Source organism: Asterias rubens, chromosome 20 (assembly GCF_902459465.1).
Source record: "Asterias rubens chromosome 20, eAstRub1.3, whole genome shotgun sequence".
In the NCBI taxonomy this organism is placed as follows: domain Eukaryota; kingdom Metazoa; phylum Echinodermata; class Asteroidea; order Forcipulatida; family Asteriidae; genus Asterias; species Asterias rubens.
This window is the reverse complement of record NC_047081.1, coordinates 10,350,541-10,371,037: the sequence shown is the minus strand read 5'-3', so window position 1 is coordinate 10,371,037 and position 20,497 is coordinate 10,350,541. Positions and strand designations below refer to the sequence as shown.

The following is a 20,497-nucleotide window of genomic DNA, read 5'->3' as shown; positions in this document are numbered from 1 at the left end:
TGAACGCTATACGCGATGCTGTTGTGTCAACTTACAAAATGGCCGCACAAACACACGCTGTGCGATGCCTGTTTTGTCAATTTAGAAAATGGCCGCCTGCGCGCATGCCGGGTCGCGTATGTAGGCCAGTGCGCCCTCTCGTTCTTATATATAACTCTTATGTAAGTTGAAAGCCATTCCAAATTCAAATTCAGTAATCAGCCAATTTATAGGGCTCGAATTTGACACTGCATCACAGGGGTTGTGTTAATTAATTGAATATTTATCAAGAATAATGCCTCACTGTAAATTACCGTGAACAAAACATGATATCATATAATGACTAGGAGCCCTACTGCTAGAGCAGAATGCACTACCCACCCAACTTTTTACGAAGCAACTATGGTTAAGTGCCTAGCTCATTTCTATTTTGAGCTCAGGTTTACTAAACAAAACATACAAGAAGTAAACTATACTGCTAAATTGTTTGTAACTTTTGTAACAGTAGGACTTGTTTATTCATTTTGTTCGTCTCGTTTTCGCTAGGGTAGCATGATCGGTTGACAAAGAACTATTCTCCCTGTACAATGCTGTACGCCTGAGAGTCCCAAAGGACTACAGTATGCGATAATATATTTTTTCAATTATCTTCAAGCACACTTGAATCTTTGATCCATAGCAATAAGAGGGTGATATTAACCTAGATGTCACGGCCCATATCACAACCTGTTCTAAACGTGCTGGTCTCTGCAGAGTATTGCGCTATTTTGAAAGGTCTGGGTAATTCTTACACAATGTCCACAGATTTACATTAAACTTAAACAGTTTGAAGATAATGATAGTAGAAAGCTTCCCTTACAATATTCGGTGCTGAGGTACTGTAGTTTTTAAGAAATGAGTAATACAATGTCACAAAAATTCTTTTAGTCTCAGTTTGAGCATTTAAAAAACGCATTAACCAGTAACGGTATTTTACCATAGCATACCATTTATAACACGTTTTTACATGAAAAATAATTGTTGTCTGACTGACAGACTGACATGACTGAGACAAAAATTATTTGCTTATTTTAGCTAAGCAAAAAATTTGGAAAGCATTATAATTTGCTTCAGTGACTGGCGGTCAAGACTTCAACTTGGATTAGTTACCAAGGTGTCAGTCAGTTTTTGAATTTTTGTTACATTTCAAAAAGTTCCACTTGATTATCCCACTGCAAATATCCTATCCTCATGCTATTATCACAAAGCAGATGGGGTTCCATTTGTTCCATCATTCAATATTGAGTCTTTCCATCCATAAGATTAAAAAAAAAGATGAGGTTATGTCACCTGAGAACATCTAAGGGGAATTGGAGTGTTAATGCAGACAGAGAAGATTCTGCGATAACGATCAGTGGATATTACGGACTTACTGGACTCTCTTTTCTAGGGACAGACTCAACGAGAGATTTCAGATAACACACAATTAAGCAATCTTGAATTGCCGTACGAAAAAAAAAAATTGTTTTTGTAATTGCAAAAAAATGAAGGCTGGTCAAGCACACAATACATTGTGCATGAAGTGTTTTTTTGATGTTTTGGTTTTGTTTTGGCGAGGTTTAGTTTTTAGCATATTTTGGATGTCGCAAACAATCTGGAGCGCTTATATTTACGCAGGAAGAATAATTCGAAATTGGAATACACAGTCTATGAAACGTTCCATGCAGAAACACGATTCTCAGATTTGAAATGTTATTGAACTCCTCTCTCTATAACCACATTGCTTTCAAGGGAATTGTTTCTCAAAATGCTTTGCATTATGAAAAGCTGCAGTGCTTCATATAACCAAGTCAGTTTTTAAAGTCATAATTTTTGGAGTAGTAACAGAGCCCTGACTGGCCTTCATGGCTCCAAGTAATTAATTCAAGGCCTGACGTATCAATAAAATTCCCCCTCCCCTCAACCCCTTGCCAGCCCACTCCTCCCTCCCCCCATGGCAGAACTCAACATAGCCCACTTTCATACTGCTTGACAAATTTCTTTGCTAAGCAAACATTGAGTGGGGCACCAGTCACAACAATGTAACCTTAATGTAATTTTGGTTGGTAATCTGTTTCTGTAAAGCAATACTTTTCTGTGCTTAGCAAATTTTCCCTGCGCTCCCTCCAATCCCTTCTAAACCTCCTGTAAGATCAGCTCCCTCCAATCCCTTCTAAACCTCCTATAAGATCAATGATCAGTCAAGATCCACAACAGCAGTCATTTTGAAGGATGACAAAATCTCACAAAGCCAGAAAGAGGACACCATAAGCTGCTAGTGCTACAAGAATGTATCTAACCATCGGCCACCTGCTGGGTCTTATGTCAAGCCTTGCGCTGCCTCCTTGCGCTGCTCCTAGACCGCGAGGCAGATTCTTCAAGCAAGAAATTCCACAACAGGAAAGTCTTATATAGAAGTATTTTAGACAAAAATAACGTGACACAAAAAGATGTGTATTTAACTTGTACACATGTTTTCAGGCATGATTTTTGTTCTTGGGGAAAAGTAGGAAAAACTTTTGAGTGCAAGGGCTGACCTGCATGTAGACATTTTAGCTACTTAATCACAATTACTCTGAAATCAGACTTTTGTAAGAAGAATGTCACGCCCGTCTTTTATGGCAAGAGTCAAAATTATGTTTAAAGTAAATGGTAATTGTTTCAAGATTGCACGTAACAAAACTTAAATAAATATTCCATTCTCGGCCTTTACATGTAATGCTCTGTGAGTTTGTATAAATCTTTCAACATGCTAATGTGCAAGCTTAGTTTATTAGCACAAGCTTGTTGTTGTTTCTTTTTTATGCTTTCTTTTCCTTTTCATTATTTTATTTGACGTATGATGTCTGTTTATATTTTGGCAGGTGGTTTTTATTGTATTTTTTTCATTTTGTTTATTACATTGCTTTGTACAAATTGTTTATTGATTGTTAGGAGGTTGATTTAAGTTGGGGGGGGGGGGTCATCATAACTTGTAAATCCAAGAGAGAATGTATCCTTCCTAAGTACACTACGGGTTGACCTAGAAAAACCTAGCACCCTCACCATCCCATAATGCACTGGTACTGCATTAGCGAAGAGACTATTATGTCGAGGCAACTGCTCCCCGACTAATTTGCCAAGTCTGGTCTATGTTTCAGCGGCCCCAATAATCAAGCCAGCACTGACTGACCTATGACATATGAAACGTGAACCAACCATGAGATGGTTTCTGATCTTGTGATTGCCGGTGTGTAGACACAAATCTCAACGCCGGGGATAAAAATTGGTATGCACGCAAAGTTTATTAGTCTAAAAGGGGGAGGAGCTTGTGAAAGGGGGGCATATGGGCTCTCTCGTTGCGAGTCACTGAGTGAACTTAGTGGAGGGGTGGCATGTGACGAAGGACGACGAGTAAAAACTCCAGCTCATTTCTTCATCTATTTATATCGGGGAACATGATATGATACGACGATCGTAAATTTATCCATTAATGGTATTGAAACCCATGTGAAACCTAACCTGTGACACTGAAAGGTTCCGTGGAGTAAGTTACGTACATGCAGCACTACCCGCTAAGAGATACAAAACAGATTGTTCCAAATAATCAATAGATGGAGTTACGGTTATAAAACGCCAAGACCGGTAACCTGACTCACGCACATTTAAGAGAGAAAAACCATCGGAGAAAGAAAGGGCACCGTGTCAAAAAAATGCAAATGGACAACTGCAAGAACAAGCCGTGGGTATTAATTAAGTTTGTGTGGGCAAGAAAGCCGAGGACTGACACTCTATTTGAACTTATTTGATGTGTATGCAGAAGAACTGCATATATATCGGCTACTCTACACCTCCATGTGTAAACCAGGGCATGGTTATCAGTCAAACAAGGCAAGGTATCAACCCTTTGGACACTTCACTTTGTCTTGAGAAACCTCAACTTGCAAGTACTTGTTCTCTCTGACAAAAGAGCGTCTTAAGTAAATTCCAGAAGGTGTATGTAGATAGATGTATTTCACAAAGTTTTATGTAATTTTGTTTTGTACTGGTACCTGCAACTATTGTACGTTTAGTTTGTTAATTGTTTGTTATTTTGCGACCTTTTGCATTATTCATAATCCATTGGTTAAGGACAAGGGCAACCGACCGTTAATGATTATGCTAAGCATATCAGCCATTTTTATAGGATTGGTTTCACTCTAACTAAAACTTTAAAGGCATTATACAGTATTGGTAGAGCTGACAAAATAATCACAGACAGGGTTCATGTTTTTGTGATCAATAAACATGTATAATGAAGAGAAAAAAACTTGAAAATTTGAGCTTTAAAAAAAAAAGCAGTTGTGTAACTCAGGCGAAAATAGTGAACAGTCAATTTTCAGCATGTTCTACATTGTGGTTAAATTACAAACAAAATCAAAATCGAGAAAGAAGATCACCCATATGTGCAGGTACACGTAGTACCCAAACTAAAACAAATACAAAACATAGGATTCAAATTGCCTCTAGCTACCGGGCAACCTCGGTAGTCTAGTTGGTAAGACACTGCTCTAGAATTGCAAGGGTCGTGGGTTCGAATCTCACCCGAGTAACATGCCTGTGATATTTTTTCTCAGGACTCGGGAAAGTACCGAGTATACAGTGTAAACACACATCGGTGTATGGGTAAAAACCAAAACTATCATTCTTTATCCCCGATGCAAATTTAACATCTTTTATAAAAAAATACATGCATCTCATATCTGTTTACACCCTGAAGCAAAAAAAAAAATGAAAATAATATAATAATACGATTTGCACGTGTGAGTTTGGTGGTTGCTTTCAATCGACACGACAGCGTAAAAACATAATAATAATGACAGTGTGTGAGATGTTATTATCATTCTAACGTAATGCCAACTAAAATTAAGACTGCAGGACGGAATATGGTTAAGTAATTACGCGATACATCTGCAAATTTAGTTGGGGATACAGCTCAGAGCATGCTGTGGGTGTAATACATCAACATCTCCCCGCTCCCCCCCAACGACATCTTCTGACGGCATGCCGTCGCGACGGAGCATGATGTTTTCTGTGAAGGATGTGGATTAGTTTCATCGGTCGCATTTTGACGAATTCAAACCGTGCAATACGTGACGGGTCTTTGCAGAACAGATCATTCACGATTTTGAATTCAGTATGAGAATGCGAATTTGAATGTAATTCAAACTCCAACCACTCGAGTAGTTTAACAGCTCCTGGGCATTTACTACCAGGGTTCTTGCCCTTTGCACAAGGTTGGGTATCGGACCGTTAAAACAGCGCAAATTTCGGCCAATGTTCAACAACAACATGTTGTTTTAAGGGTTTTTAAACCAAGATAAACCACCAAGTAGAAAACATTCCGAAGACGTTTCGGCCGAACCTAAAATAATGTTGGTCCACAGGTTTGAAAAAACCTTTGGAGAACCCTGACTGCTGTGGAAAAGAAACTACATAGTCCCACATAACTTGCAGGAAAATACTGTACGTTAAAGAGCCTTGAGCGTCACTGAGTGGTGGATTTGCGCACTATATAAGAAGCAACAATCACTACTACATACACCTCGCTTTTGACTACATGTATTTCAACACAGCAGTAATTTCAAAACAATCTTCTTACCGGTTTCAAGTCTCTGTGGGCGTAGCCCTTGTCGTGTATGTAAGCGACAGCTGATAAAATCTGTCGGAAGAATTTTCTCGCCTCGGATTCTTTGAGTCTGTCTTTGGCGACGATGTAATCAAACAGCTCCCCACCTGGACAATACTGAAAAGTAGGATCAGAGGGTGAGAATTACAAAAGGTTAAGAAAAGCTCAAATGGTTTGGACGTGATGACGGAATGTCGTGACAACTGCTAAAACATGTTCATGTGGGCGTACATGTACACGTACTTACATAAATGGGCATTATTTATGAATCTATCAATGGTGAACTAAGTTTTTGTTTTGAATAAGGTGGGAATACATTCAGCATTGTCAGCAGCCCACTCAGTAAAAATCAGAAAGAGTGACTACATGTAAAAGTCATCAGGCCTGTATGCTTTGTTTTTTTGAAAGGGCAAGGGCATCAAGGCATACATTTCCTCTATGGTAAAGAGCACCCCATGAGGAAATTCTGAATTTCTACTGGATCATTTCAAGGGCACCAAGGCAATGACCAGGAGGCATGGAGGCAATCGCCTCTGTGGCCTCCATGAAGTATCAGGCCCGAGTCATAATCTGCAACCTGAAAAACATGGTGTAATAAAACCACTGCAATGCTATGTAGAACATATTTCAACGGCCATAAACAAATAATTTAATAATAAAATAAAAAAAGATGTGCGTGGAATGACGTAATCATCTTTTGTCCATATTGCAAAATGACTGTTCTCATCTACTTGCACGGAAATAATCATCCTTAGGTAATGCGTCATGCACGAGCGCACAACCAAGCAGTGATTATGACATCACGATGGTGGTACTGATGTCATAGGTTTGAATGACATCATAGGTTTATATCTCAGCGTCATAATTATCACTCAATCGAAGTGGCTATTTTTATCTTAGATAAATTTTTGTTCTTGGGTCTTTTGTGTTGTTAAACATGTGTGTACAAATTCTATGTTTGTGTGTATGACATGCATGTGTTATGTTTATACATGTTTTGTTCTTACAAAGAGATGAACAAACATATGTGATTTCATTTGGTATTTTGCTTTTCAATTAAATACTGGTAAACAACAAACACATTTTCTAATAAAATTAGAAATTCAGACTGGTTGCAAACACATCACTTAAAAGACACTGGACACTTGGTGTATCTCAGTATAAGCATATAAAATAACAAACCTATGAAAATTTGACCTCAATCGGTCTTCGAAGTTGCGAGATATTAATGAAAGAAAAAACACCCTTGTCGCACCATGATCACACGAAGTTGTGTGCTTTCAGATGCTTGATTTTGAGACCTCAAATTCTAAATCTGAAAAAATTACTTCTTTCTCGAAAACTACTCCACTTCAGAGGATGTTTTATACTACCAACCTCTCCCCATTACTCGTTACCAAGTAAGTTTTTATGCTAATAATTATTTTGAGTAATTACCAATAGTGTCCACTGCCTTTAACCAAATTAAATGATAACAAGTAAATACATAAAATAAAGTATAAGAAATACAAAGTTAACTGAATAATCTTCATTAAAAAAAAATTTCATATTTCCGAAGCCAAGACCCCCCAGCTCTTTTCTATTTATTTATCGGACTTAACCATTCATGCTTTTGTTCTGTAAGCCAACATATTGCTTTTATATTTTACAGTGACCATTATTATAATGGTAACTTTCTTTTAGCTTTGTAATCACTATGATTGTTTTGTGGGGCGCTATAAAATGCCTGCACAGCAATTATTCATAAAGGACATTCTACAATTAAAGATGGAGCAATGAAATATTTAGAATGATGACTGAAGCTTTGCATCATGTGAACAATAAGAATTAACTATAAATAAATAGTAAACTTGCAGGTATAACCATGTAAGAAATATCTTTTGTGTAAGTGTTAACTCTGAAAAGAGCCAGTATGGTCTCGGCGTTTCGAACAGTATACTCTGCTCGTCTTCAGGAGACAATTTGTAGTTACATGTAACTCTTGAAAAAAATTTAAAGACAGTGGACACTATTGGTAATTGTCAAAGACCAGTCTTCTCACTTGGTGTATCTCAACATATGCATGAAATAACAAACCTGTGAAAATTTGAGCTCAATTGGTCGTCGAAGTTGCGAGATAATAATGAAAGAAAAAACACCCTTGTCACACGAAGTTGTGTGCGTTTAGATGGTTGATTTCGAGACCTCAAGTTCTAAACTTGAGGTCTCAAAATCAAATTTGTGGAAAATTACTTCTTTCTCGAAAACTACTCCACTTCAGAGGGAGCCGCTTCTCACAATGTTTTATACTACCATTCTCTCCCCATTACTCGTTACCATATAAGGTTTCGTGCTAATAATTATTTTGAGTAATTACCAATAGTGTCCACTGCCTTTAAGTTGCACACTGATTTACAGAGAGGTTCTCTTGAAGGTTGCTTAGTTCTAAAAATATAATGTCTGTTTGGTATTAGACGAACATCCCGAGTGGCTCTGATAACATCAGCCTAAGGTGTATACTGTAATTGGTCTAAGTCTAGGAATGTCCTAATCGGTTTCCCATACAGTGAACTTCAGTGGAAAACTAATTCATAATTTTTGAATTGAAGTGTAGTGACCAAAAAAACAGCAGACCCAATGACCTTTATGACCCCACACAGGCACCACGCTAGTTTCTCCAAGAGGACTACGATGTAAACACAAATCAAATCTACATGTACATGTAGCTTGTTTACCCAAGATTGTCAAAGTAACTGAACTTAAAAACAAAACTCATAAATATGTAAGACAGTTTAAGCTCAATTTCTTAAAGCTGTTTAGCAGACAATACTGCTTGACAAATTTCTCTGCCAAGCACAAAATGAGTGGGGAACCATTCGCAACAGTGTAAACTTACCAGCCAATGCTGGTAACCTGCTTTTGCTAAGCAAGATTTTCCTGTGCTTAGCATCATGTTTTTGTGCAGCTTACATGCTTTATGAAATTGGGCCCAGCTCAGTTGTGTTATTGTACATTACATCACGAACTCCTGGCATCTAGCCAGAGAGGATCACATTCTTCAGTGATGAAAACATGTTGACTGCGTAATCGCATTGTAAATATAACCACAGCTGTGTACTTCGCATGTAACCCCTCATTTTTTAAATCACATCGGCATTTCGGGCAGTACGAGAGCACGTGCACGTACGTAGACCCATATTTCAAATCACTCTCCATTGCGTAGGAAGTTGTCATAGACACAACATGAGCCGACTTTATGAATATTTTAAGGTCGATGACTTTCCATTTCAAAAAGATGAAAATCTTAATGCTCGCCACAATCAGACAATCTAAAAATCTATAAACAGAACATTTTCAGTCCAAAATTAAATCCATGATTTGTTGAAACAACACCTGCAACCCTCAAAAATAAAATAAAACCATAGGCAGAAAATAGTAATAAATAAAAATAAATCAATCAATCAAATCAATTTAAGCTTACAGGTCATAGTTTTTGTCATCGCAATGCTGATTTAAAGTCAAAACTATAAAGAAAGATAGAATAAAATATTAATAACATGAAGTATTACATAAGATGTGAAACGAAACCGGGGCTTAAATTCCCCTGGAATCACCAGGGGTGTAACTACCTTGGAAGTGGATCTGTAGTGTGAAAAGGTTCATTAGGTGTTTTAAAGACACAAACTGCCTTACCCTACATAATAATAATAAAACATCATTTATACTGTGCATTGTGGATCGCAGATCCCTCGATGAACTGTACAATTTAGAAAGGCTATAGTTATTTACAAAGATTAAAAATGTTAAACACTAAAACTTAGTTAAACAAAAATGGCTCCAAGAGTAAAAACCACATTACTTGAGATTGTCAACTCACCTCAATGACCATGAAGATCTTGTGTTTTGTTTCTACCACTTCATACAGGGTGCAGATGTGCTGATGGACCAGTTCCTTCATAGCCATTATCTCTGTCTTGACTCTTGGTAAATCGGCCTGAAAACACCCAAGGTAAGAGAATATCTTAACTTGATTTCATCTTTCTCATTGTCTCTTGTCTTTGAGAGGGCAAGGCCATTGCCATTTTGCTTAGAGGAGTTTTATTATTGGAAAATCTTAAGGTCTATGGGAAACTTTTGAATGGGCACCAAGGCAAAGACTAGGGGCAACTTCATGTAGTCTCTGATTGTTCACACCGTGCTTAAATTCTGACTGGTTTTTGCTTCTCTCATTTTATTTGTTTCTAGTGTCTTAGGTGTGTTTTTTTTTTCACAAGTCATCCTGACGATGACTAGAGCAAGCTAGTCGAAACAATGAGACCAATTTCAGAACTGACTCCGCGGCAGTACAGTTAATTACGATCCTATAAGCTTAAGTAGTAGTCCAGTCTAATTTCTATACCATCCGCCCTGGTAATAGTTAATAAACAGGACAGTTCTTTTCAGAACTGAGAAGTCTCCCGACCCTCCGATTATCTACTCCACGGCAGTAGAATAAAGCAAGACAGTTCCCTAAGAACAACTCTACCTGGCAAGTAGATACACACATGGTGTTACCGCAAACCAAATATATATTGATACCTCACCATGCAATGCCTCAAATCCTATATAAGTATAATGTACTTATAATGAGGTGAGTGTTGTGGAATTTTGGTGTCATTGATTAGCCTTTGAGAAAGACTCTGGTTGGGTCAAAAACAAAGGGGCTCACTATTTTTTTAACACCTTGATTTTTCCGAACATGCAGAGACAATTCTCATATTCAGCTTTCAGAAGATTTTTTAAAACATTTATTTCAACTCTTTAGTTTGCGCAATTGTTTTCCTGTTGTGGTTCAAATAAAAGTACACTGTGTACAGAATTTTAAGGTTCAATTAAACTTTAATTCAGTATTATTTGTTGGCGAAGAGTTGGAGAGGAAAAAAAGAAAAAAAAGAGGATCGAGACAGTAATTTGAAATTTTAGATCAGGTATTAGTATCATTGTACAAGTCATTACACGACATCAGTCTCTCACAACAGAGTCGCATCTGTTCTCCTACAAAAAGAATAAAGAAACCCGAGTATCTATGAGAAGGCTCCAAGAATATCCATTTTGTTAAAGAAAATACACACATTGCGTCTTACATTACAGTCCAAATGTACGGCGTATTTTTGCCTTCTATGTTGATTTATTTATTTTTTTTTTTTTTCCAATATATGTGAAAATAGGTTAATGTGGGACCCAATCTTTATAAAGACAAAATGGGAATTTGATAACGTTTTCTAGGTCACAGTGGGGAAGATTGCTTTCAACGAAGCGTTGCGTGGCCGAAACCTAGTTCTTTTTGTCTGAATGTGTAGCGAGTATCGAGGTCTTCATTTAATTACTTTTCTCAGATTGTTACTGTACAAACCCAGCCCTGACGACAACACAAAATTATAGCCAAGTCACAGTGTTTGGTCTGCAATACTCACTGGAGTATACACAAAAAACTAAATGTACGAAAATCTGCAGAATGCTCTTATTCCTCTCCTTCAGTAAGCCAAACAAAATGTGTTTACCTGTGCCAAATTTCATAGAGCTATTTAAAGCAGCAAATATTGCTAAATAATTTTCTGCTAAGCAGAAATAAGCAGGATACCAGTCACAAATTGAACATGTGACATGGTAGTTTGGCTGGTAAACTTATTCTGGTTAGCAAAATTGTATTGTGCTACTTTTTGTGCTTTTATAAAATTGAGCCCTGGTGAACTTACCCCTAATGCTCGCTTGTCCATAATCTTCACGGCTACTTTCTCTCCAGTAACAATGTGAGTTGCTAACTTCACTTTGGCAAAACCACCTTAGTGAGAAGAGGGAAATTAAGATCAAAGAATGAAGATACAGACATGAAACTTAAGGAAGGCAATGAAGACAGATGCCTCCATGCCCCTGCCTTTGTGTCCTTAAAAATGTTCAAGTGAAAATTTGTTCTTCCCACAGAAAGGTATGTATGCCTAATCTGAGCGCTGAGAAACTCATAAAATTATGTTCAAGTGAAAATTTATATTTCCCACATGAGGTACTGACCTCTGAGAAACTCTTCTTCTTTTTCGCAAAAACTTAAAAGGCAGTTTCAAAGTAAAAAAAAATTAAAATATTGTTACCTGAACCAACGGTTTCTTTGAGGTGGTAACGAGACCTGATCTCGTCATACTCTGAAGCAGCCATGTTCTGTTTCAGGCCGTTGATGGCAATCTCAGGGGCCTTCAACCTGAGGAAAGTTTTTTAAAAAATTTTTTTAAAAAACATCAAAATGAGCGACAAATCTACTACATGTAAGTACTCAAAATGCGGACAGGTCTAGCTTGAGAGAAAGTCCCAACACTGACAAATTCTGTAAATTGTTCATCGACATCGTTGCACAAACACTTTATGTGCATCATGTCGTTGAGGATGTGTTGAATTTTCAAATCTCGCTCGATTGAATTTGAAGCCTTTTGTCTGGTTAGAATAATCACTCAAAGAATCTGATGTGACTTGCGCCGTGAAAGAATCTCAGATTCGGTTTACTACGTTTGGGGTTCTGACAATGCAGATGCCTAACAATTCAACGATGTAATTCAGCATATTCGGCTGAGTAAATGAAGCAAATCAAAATATTGAGATGCAAGATCCTTGAATCGCGGGCATGATAGTAACTCTCGGATCTGACAAAACGAAATCCACAATGTAGGAGATATCTTCATCACACCAGGGAACTTCCACCAGTTTTTAATTTCCGATAAAGCGTTTCATCTTACGAAAGTCAGCTCGAGACGTTGACCGAATCCTCCGCAACCTCACAAGACAGAGCGGTTTGAGATGGTTCTTGGCACACAGTATCATGGACCAAGGCCGCTTATTATGCCAGTGTATTTCTCATGTGGTGTATGATTTAGCATCAAGACCAGCCAACCATAGCCCACAGCGTTTGAACACACTTTTTCTCTTCTTGTCATCTAGTCATACGCAGTACATCAAATGCTGATTGTATTCCATATAACACATAATGCAATGTAATCAGTAGAAATGTGTCTGCACATGCGCTAGTGCTCAATTATCCAAAGCAGAACAACATAGTTTTTTTTTTAAAGCTTTACAGAGATACCAGCACAACAAATGCCGCGACCTGACTGTATACAGAGGCCACCGAGAAATTGAATGTGAAAATCTAATTATGCAAATTAAAATTGATTTGCGGCTTTTGACAAACGAGTAGTGTGTAAATTGTGGACGTTAAGTGCTTCGGGCAAATTGGAAGGTTCTGGTATTGCTATGATGCATTAGGGCTATCGCGCATCAATACAAGTGGCCGAAGTACATGAACACAGCTTTCATCTTCGAACAGGACACAAGGTTTTTGTTTCACTTAAAAAAGAATGATTCGCTACCTTTTGGAGCCAAGGACAGAGGAACCCTAGCACATTTACTTCATCACATGACCATCTTAAGACATAAATTGATGACCAAACAAGGGAAATCGCACACTTACATGTATGGGCTTGCGGCACATAGGATAAGCCAATAAGCAACCTTCTTTTGACCTCTAGCTATGAGGGCGCCCTTCTCAAATTACGTCACGCGCATAAAGTTTATTGCCACAATAGATCTCCACAGGGGAATTCTAAGGAGACCACAAGGATTTTGTTTGCGAAGTCTATGGGAGGATTTTAACAAACAACAGGGACAATTGAAAACAAATTACAGAAGTCTCCATAGGGATGCAAAAATAGAAATGTCGGTCCGCACTTTCAACAATTTCAACCTGTCAGTAAGCATTACAATAAGAAGTGTGGACTTACAAAAGAGGTCCACACCATAAGGCAGAGTTTGAAACACTAGGTGGACTTACACACATGCTCACCACACAGTGTTTCCATCAGTGTAGAAGGTGATTTTTCTTAAAGAATGCTCACAAACCAGCAAACTGGTCCGTCTGGCCAGTCAATAAGCAAAAGTTAAGAGTGAAGCCTACATAAGTTTACTGGCCCGATGATACAGTAAATGTAAACTAACTTGGCCTCAGGCCTGTGATCCGATGTAAATTTTGAGCCCTGCAATAACAAGCGATAATTTAAGCAAACATCGTTTCCCCCTCATGTGTCACACATTTTTTACCTAAATATCATTTCCTTTTATAGATTTTCAAGAACACGTCAGTAACCTTACTTATCCAACCATGTTTTAATGTTTTATTGCTAAACACATTTAACCAAGCTCATCAGATAGGATACGTACGATGTATGAAGGAACTGTTCTTATCATCCCATAATATCATAAACATGATCAAAACGAAATCAACTCCATGATGTGCAATACCTACAATACAAATTTATTTTAATTAGAAGTCTATTCTATAAATAACCAGAGGTTAAGTGTTATTCATGCATTATGATTAATTAGAGCATGAAACAATGGACTGTTGTAGATATACTGAAAGATTCACAACAATAAACAAAAACAAAATAAAGTAAAACTCTTAAAACATCCGTGAGAAAATAAATACAAAAACACCACCTTGCTTATAATTTCACCAAAACACTTCATAATAGAGAAAACAAGAAGATAAACAAACAAAACAAACAAACAAAACTTAACATAGGATACTTAGAACAATAATAACAATAAAATAGAAACCTACAGTGAATGGGTACGCATCTTGGCGGCCGTTTTTTCTTGCTTCACCTCAAGAAAATCCACAAGAAATTGGTGGTTCCCTCCGTGCAAATCCACAAAACAAATTCGTCAGTCCTCTTCAAAATATCCGCCGTCAAAATACTTCCTTGCAGACAACACTGAAGAATTCCACGGTAAGCTACATTTGTAGAGTAAAACAGTTACCAAGATCATCAGCTTGGATACATCTTGGTTGCCAGTAAGAAACCGAAATCAGTCTAGCGACTGAAGAATCTTTGAGACTTGATTTCTTAAGTGTCACAGGAAAAGAATTGTGTCACTGCTCTTTAGAGAAACACCTCTACCTCTTTCGTCGATACCCGAGATGGGTGATCTGTAAAGTACGCCTACCCTCTAGTTTAATTTTGCACTCGTGGTTTATATTTGTGAACATCAGACTTGTCAAGTCCTTGCCGGCCGCATGAAAAGTCGAGCCAGCTGCACCAGATGAAATCCAGGTGATTTTTCATGAGCCGTCAGTTCACCCGAACGTTTAAGTGTACCCCGTTTTTCATTACACCTCATCACCAAACCTCCAAGCATCAACTCCAGAGCCTTAACTTTCTCTCAAATTAAAACAGTTATTCCACTGTGGTAAAAATTCCAACAGTACATAATTTGTCTCCACAATGAAAGTGTCTTCTTTGCAACTTCAAATCACAAAGTCTCGCAACGTCACCATTGCTTTGATGACCAAGGGTTGAACAATATCGGCAATCACCAACCAACGCTTGAACAGCACACACTGAGTCACGGACGATAAGTGGCCGACTGCCAGAGCACAGACTTGGTTTTAAATACTGACTCAGATCAGGGAGCTCTCATAGGTTCTCCCAATGCGCTGCATCAGAAAACCCTGGGGCAGTGCACTGTAGAATGAAGTGCAGTCAAGTTATGATTAATTCTCCTTGTGATTGGGGCACATGAACGGCCCACGCTTTTACAGGAGTAAAACGATGATCATCATCTATACGCTGGTGTGTGCTAGACGTCGTCGTGACTGCCCTTCAACACCAGGTTCAAGTCCGTAAAACAGAGCAAAAAGGTGTCACCAGGGCCCCACTTCAATATTCATCATCCACAAGAAGAAAATCTATCTGGTGTTTTTACAATTTAAAAAAATTAAGATGAGAATATTCTTTGGTGGACAAACGGTGGTGGAGATGTCTCCGCATCCCGTTCCAAAATGTATCTGGAGTTGTAAAAATTAAATCTTTCCCCCCAGTACGTGGCTCCACATGACACTATTGATTACCATCTGGCAAGAGGGAAAAGCTCCCTGGGGATTGGGTAGGCACTGGCATGCGTGACGTGAGGTTTAATTGAGAATTGCGGAATATCCCAACATACGTACATATGGGCACACTGCCATCACACTCGGATAGCAACCCATTCCGACTACGCTGGGTATTTTTCTTATTTTTTTTCTTCTTCTGTTTTCTAAAGGTTAAAGCTTCACACTGACGACAACGCTGATGATGATTCACAGAGTAAGAGCTACAGTGGTCTCATGTTGTCTTGGTCTAATCAATACCGGGCGGAAAATTATGTTGGTCAAGGGGTATAAGGCTGCGCGATAATGACACTGCATAGCGTGTGGGTGAAGACTGACAATGAAGAAGTCTCAATTCATTGCGCAGACTTCATCGATAGACGGTTTAAGTGCTGCACCGTGCCCTATTAATCTGGGAGCTGTTTACGAGGTTATGCAAATGGCGCTGATTACGTACGTTTCGATTCAATGTATGGATATCGATGGACCTTGGGAAGTTCCAGGAACAAAATGATGGATAAACACTTCGGTGCATTGAAATGCAGTGGTAATCAATTTTAAATCCCTAATAACACTGTACTTCACGTACACATGACATTATCTGACGATATCGTTTAGGGGAACTACTCAATCTGGTAATTTTGCCACCAAGATTCTCAGAAATTTAATCGGTGTTCAAAACCTCTTTTTTTTTCAAACGAAATGAATGCGTTGAAATGGGCGAGTTATTTGCGGTAAGTAATTTTCTGGCGTGAGATATGAATCATCTTTAGTCAGAGATTGTGATATTTAATATGCTCAGGGGAGCTGACACACATGTATTCCTGGATATCCCCAAATTGGTAATTCCAACCGCAGGCTTTAGGCAGGTCATATTCTCAGATTAGAATTGTTTTGGTTCTTCCACATTTGATGGTTGCAATTTCTGGGTCGAAATCTGATCTGATAAACCTTCTCTCAGAATAACATTCCAAAAGTTCAGTGATGCTTCTAAAGAGGTATGAAATAGGCCTTAATGTGATTCTACCTCCGTGCTCTATGGATAATAATAATAATAATAATAATATAATAATAAGACTTGTAATGCGCACATATCCACCCTGCTGGGTGTTCAAGGCGCAGGGATGTACCTAGGGAGAGACTGATTTTGTGAAATGTTTGACTGAACAATTTATGTACACACTGAATGCTGAATCCTACATCTCAGATCTCATCACTCAGTATGCACCTTTCCGCAGTAACCTAAGATCAGCCGATCAACGTCTCCTCGTAGAACATATGGCAAAGAACACATGGGGAGCACGTGCTTTCTTGGTTACTGCGGGGAAGGTGTGGAATAGTCTTCCCTACCACATCAGAACTGCAAATACAACATCTTCTTTCAAAACTGTCCTCAAACCCACCTCTTTGCAGTTAAACAATGACCTCATCTCTCTACAAACTTTTTCTGTTCCTTTCTTTTGAACTGTTTATTTTGTATCTTGAGCGAGCGCCATGAGCGCCTTTTTGTGGCGGATACCGGCGCTGTATAAGACTCCATTATTATTATTATTATTATATTGAGCAGCAAGTAATGATTTTTTAGTAACAACTGATACCAGTAAATAATTTTACAATTTGCGCTGCTATGCTATACATTGGAAACCCTTCACTGCATAACTTTTAAAGGCAGTGGACACTATTGGTAATTGTCAAAGGCCAGTCTTCTCACTTGGTGTACCTCAACATATACATGAAGAAAAAAAACTGTGAAAATTTGAGCTCAATAGGTCATCGAAGTTGAGAGATAATAATGAAAGAAGAGACGCCCTTGTCACACGAAGTTTGTGTGCGTTTAGATGGTTGATTTCGAGACCTCAAGTTCTAAATCTGAGGTCTCGAAATCAAATTCGTGGAAAATTACTTCTTTCTCGAAAACTATGGCACTTCAGAGGGAGCCGTTTCTCACAATGCTTTATACCATCAACTTCTCCCCATTACTCGTCACCAAGAAAGGTTTCATGCTAATAATTATTTTGAGTAATTACCAATAGTGTCCACTGCCTTTAAGAAGTTTGATACATGTCATGTTATGTACTAGTGGACACTTAATGCATAAAGGCCAGGCGTGGACTTAAGGCAAGCAATTATTATTTTGAAAAGGGCACTTCCATTTTTTAGGAATAGTTTGGGGAAATCGACAGGTACAATGTCTTCGATGGCCTACGTGTAATTCAAGGCCTGATAAGCTTTTCATTTTCAAAGCTTTCCCTCAAAATTGAGCCAATATCTAATAGAAATAATGTCATCGCCCGACACCACGCCTGAAGACCTTGTTGTTTTAAACTGGCTGGCATTTGGCCAGTATACCACTTAAGGGAAACTTAAGGGAATTGTACTATCAGATTCAGCACAAACCTGTTCGATGGAGAAAATTTTGCTCCATCAAAGTAAAAAAAATCACGTGCATCCCCAATCAGCAGAACCAGTCTTTATGTTATCTAAGCAACAGGTCAATGACTGCTGAATCCTCTGACGAGGACCCAATTTTATAGAGCTGCTTATAATGGGCAGAAAATATTGCAGAAATGAGCTGGATACAATCACAAATGGTACATGTGACATGGTAGTTTAGCTGGTAACCTTATACTGGTAAGCATGTTTGTGCTTAGAGGCAGTGGACACTATTGGTAGATACTCAAAATAATTATCAGCAAAAAACTTGGTAATGAGTAGTGGGGAGAGGTTGATAGTATAAAACATTGTGAGAAACGGCTCCCTCTGAAGTGACGTAGTTTTCGAGAAAGAAGTAATTTTCCTTGAATTTGATTTCAAGACCTCGAAATCAAGCATCTGAAAGCACACGACTTCGTGTGACAACAAAACAAGGTTTTTTTCTTTCATAGTTATCTCGCAACTCCGAAGTCCAATCAAGCTCAAATTTTCACAGGTTTGTTATTTTATGCCTATGTTGAGATACACCAAGAGAGAAGACTGGTCTTTGACATTCATCATTAGTGCCCATTGTCTTTAAGCAGCTCTATGACATTGGGCCCAGGTTTGGAAACTTTTGTACAACACAAACACAAACGTCCACAGATTTACGTTAAACTTACACGGTTAAAAGATAATACTGGTAGAAAGATTCCCTTCAAATATAACTTGCTGGGGTGCTGTATATTTTTGAGAAATGAGCAAAATATTTCCGCCTCGGTGAAACCAATATTATTTTAGCATATGTACAATGGAATTTACGCAACTCTCCTGAAAACATTTCTCTGCGATTTTCACCTTTTTTCCCCCTCAACTAATGAAGTTGAAACTTCTAGAGGTAAATTATACGATAGGCCTACATATTCATTCACACTGAGTAGGGATTCATGTCATGGCCAAAAACTTGATCTGCAAAGGGTACCAAAACCCCTTTAAGCAAGAGGTCAATGACTGGTGAATTCTGACCAGGGTTGCATTTTTTTAAGTGACCAAAGCTAATGAGACAAGCTGAAACTGTCCAATCTGGTGGCCATTTCATCATTGCCCAGATTGGCCACCACATGCAAGGCCATTTCAAGTATTAATCAGCATGTTTTTTATCGACGTTTATAACTGCGTACAGTATGTTCATGCCCACTTTGTTGTGAGAAGAATGCTGGATATAATCGAACCAACACTTCATTATCGTCCCCTTGTGAAAGCAACTTAATTTCCTTTCTTGCGATTGTCAGTAAGGTACTTCAGATGTGTACATTTTTACTTTTAAATACATAACCAAGGTAAATGGACGACCATCATCTGCTTGAACATTTCTGTTGAATTTCCACCTTAGTTATATATTCTCTTTGTGATCGGATAAGAGCATGCCTGTTACTTTGGGACTTTTTTCAAACTATTGGTTCAAGGTTAACATTGTATTTTGTATTTTGTTTATTTCTTTGCTGTTAATGTTATGTATTTTCAGCGTGTTTGTAATAATTATGAGGAGTGGTCTTAAGTGTGAAAAAAAAAATTCCTCCGTGGGGGGAAAAAAATAATAATTCTTGTCATCGGGGCAAGGTAGTTTTTCCTTTGGTCAAAGGCTATGAGGGAAATTTAGATCTCATCTGGAACTACAACTGTATTCCCAAGGGTAGCAAGACAGTGACCAGAGGCAAATGGCCAGCCTCCAATTATAGCACTTTTTAGTCATCATGGACACACCATTTCCCGTTTGTTATCTGATATAAATAACATTGAGATCTCTGATATACGTGTACATTCATCAGTGGTGTTCAAACTGTTGTTCATTAATTGAACACCCACAACAGGTGTACTGTGGCTGAGAACTATTACTACATGTGGTAAATTGTACACTAAAGTATAATAGGTCAATGTTAAAGTCTCTCATTAGTGGCCGCTTGAAGATTAAATGGCCCTTGTAAGGCATTGATGTAAAATGTTACTTAAAATCTTTTTTTTTACAAAAACAGTCCCAAAATATAGGCTGCAAATAATGTAATTTTGGCCAAGTCCCTATTTTTTTGAAAGTGTGTCTTTAGACATGGATGCGTTTACATTGCAGTAATCTGCACCGTTGTGGTAATTTTGAAGCCCTAGAGAAACATGCGCCAGGAAAGAATAATGGGACATCATTTTGACAAGGTTAAAAACAATAATGAATAATGAAAAACATCCCCAATATCAATTTCAAGAGTTGGGTTGATGATGAGAAAGAAACAATCAATTTATTTTCATTGGCCTTTGGGACACACACCATGGACGTGATTTATTCTTTACTTCCATTTGGGGGGAGATGCCATGACCAGGGTAGAAGGGGCAATACACTTCCCCGGAAAATTAGCAGGGGTGGATCAAAAAGGCTCTGGGGGAGGTTCAGGGGATGGCCAGATGAGGGTCAAGGGAGGGACCTACAAGGGAGTCACTTCTACCTTGTACATAATAGTACAATG

General features: G+C 38.3%; 1 protein-coding gene across 5 annotated transcripts in view; it reads right to left on the bottom strand.

Moving 5' to 3' along the window:
- The window catches only part of LOC117303998 (maternal embryonic leucine zipper kinase-like), a 54,797-nt gene that overhangs the window by 20,585 nt on the left and 13,715 nt on the right, over window positions 1-20,497 (bottom strand). For 2 of the 5 annotated variants that reach the window (XM_033788471.1, XM_033788475.1), the window contains exons 1-5: window positions 14,265-15,343; window positions 11,749-11,855; window positions 11,359-11,444; window positions 9,501-9,617; window positions 5,618-5,761 (exon numbers count right to left, since the gene is read on the bottom strand). In XM_033788471.1, the coding sequence (XP_033644362.1) occupies window positions 5,618-5,761; window positions 9,501-9,617; window positions 11,359-11,444; window positions 11,749-11,855; window positions 14,265-14,281 (471 nt within the window). In that variant the 5' untranslated portion in view covers window positions 14,282-15,343. Of the gene's footprint in view, window positions 1-5,617; window positions 5,762-9,500; window positions 9,618-11,358; window positions 11,445-11,748; window positions 11,856-12,384; window positions 12,400-14,264; window positions 15,344-20,497 lie in introns of those variants that run through there. The other 3 variants (XM_033788473.1, XM_033788472.1, XM_033788474.1) reach the window with 2 other exon arrangements.